The 941-nt window shown below is 55.3% G+C and overlaps 1 protein-coding gene across 1 annotated transcript in view; it reads left to right on the top strand.

The window, feature by feature from the left end:
• LOC105502146 (pituitary adenylate cyclase-activating polypeptide type I receptor-like) overlaps positions 1-941 on the top strand; it is a gene marked incomplete at its 3' end in the record, with an annotated part of 20632 nt that continues 19691 nt past the window's right edge. Inside the window, exon 1 of the mRNA XM_011928522.1 lies at positions 1-89. Within this exon, the coding sequence (XP_011783912.1) occupies positions 29-89 (61 nt within the window). The remainder of the gene's footprint in view (positions 90-941) is intronic.

Here is a 941-nt window from a genome sequence, read left to right as displayed (position 1 = left end):
TGACTGCATCTTCAAGAAGGAGCAAGCCATGTGCCTGGAGAAGATCCAGAGGGCCAATGAGCTGATGGGCTTCAATGATTCCTCTCCAGGTGAGCGGGGCAGTAGGGAGCCTGCCACGTCCCCATTGCCAGCTTTCAGAACTGTTTTCCTGTTCTCAGTCCCACTTAGCAGAGACTGGTCAAGGGTATGGGTTTCTGGGGCCTTCAGAAAGCCCTTCGGAATACTGATGTTCTGGATCTGCTCTGGGCAATGATGCTGGGGCTGCCGTCCTCAAGGTTCGTGTGGCCTGGATGCTTCACAGCTGTTCTGGGTAACTGGACATGGCCGCCTTCTCTCCCACAGGGGCTAGGATAGCGTTGGTGCCTGGCTGGGCAGTGGCTGTCAAGAGCTTGTTAGCAGCAGAATGGGCCTGGTGGCAGCAGGGACACAGCTGTTGCCTATGGCTGAGCTGTAGAGCACTTGGTCAACCCAGGGCAGGAAATGTGGGGTCCTTTCCGATCTCCTCTGCTCATTGCATCAGAAGTCAGAGAAGAAAGCAGCAGCAGGAACTGCAGTCTTGAAGACTTGGGTACAATGCTTCTCCTGGGACTGCATTTGAGGAGGGTCCTCCTTCCCTGCGCTGGAGGAAGCACACGTTGCAGGACATTGAGCGTTCTTAGCCTCTCCCTCTAAATGCCCATAATACCCCGATCCCAATGACAGCCACAAAATGCCTCCCAAGATTTCAAATGTCCCAAGGGAGTGACACGATCCCTGGTGAGAACCAGTGGCCCCATTAAACCCCTCTCCTCCTAACTCCCCATTGTGCAGATGGGAAGCTAAGGCTCACAGAGCAAAGGTGCCTTCGAATCTTGGCCTCAGGGGAAGTTGGGGATTTGGGGGAGGGGGCATCACAGAGGCCTCTCCAGCCTCACTTGTGCCTCAATCGTTGGAGGACTGGC

This window comes from Colobus angolensis, unplaced genomic scaffold (genome assembly GCF_000951035.1).
Source record: "Colobus angolensis palliatus isolate OR3802 unplaced genomic scaffold, Cang.pa_1.0 Scaffold772, whole genome shotgun sequence".
In the NCBI taxonomy this organism is placed as follows: Eukaryota; Metazoa; Chordata; class Mammalia; order Primates; family Cercopithecidae; genus Colobus; species Colobus angolensis.
This window is presented reverse-complemented; position numbering and strand designations above follow the sequence as displayed.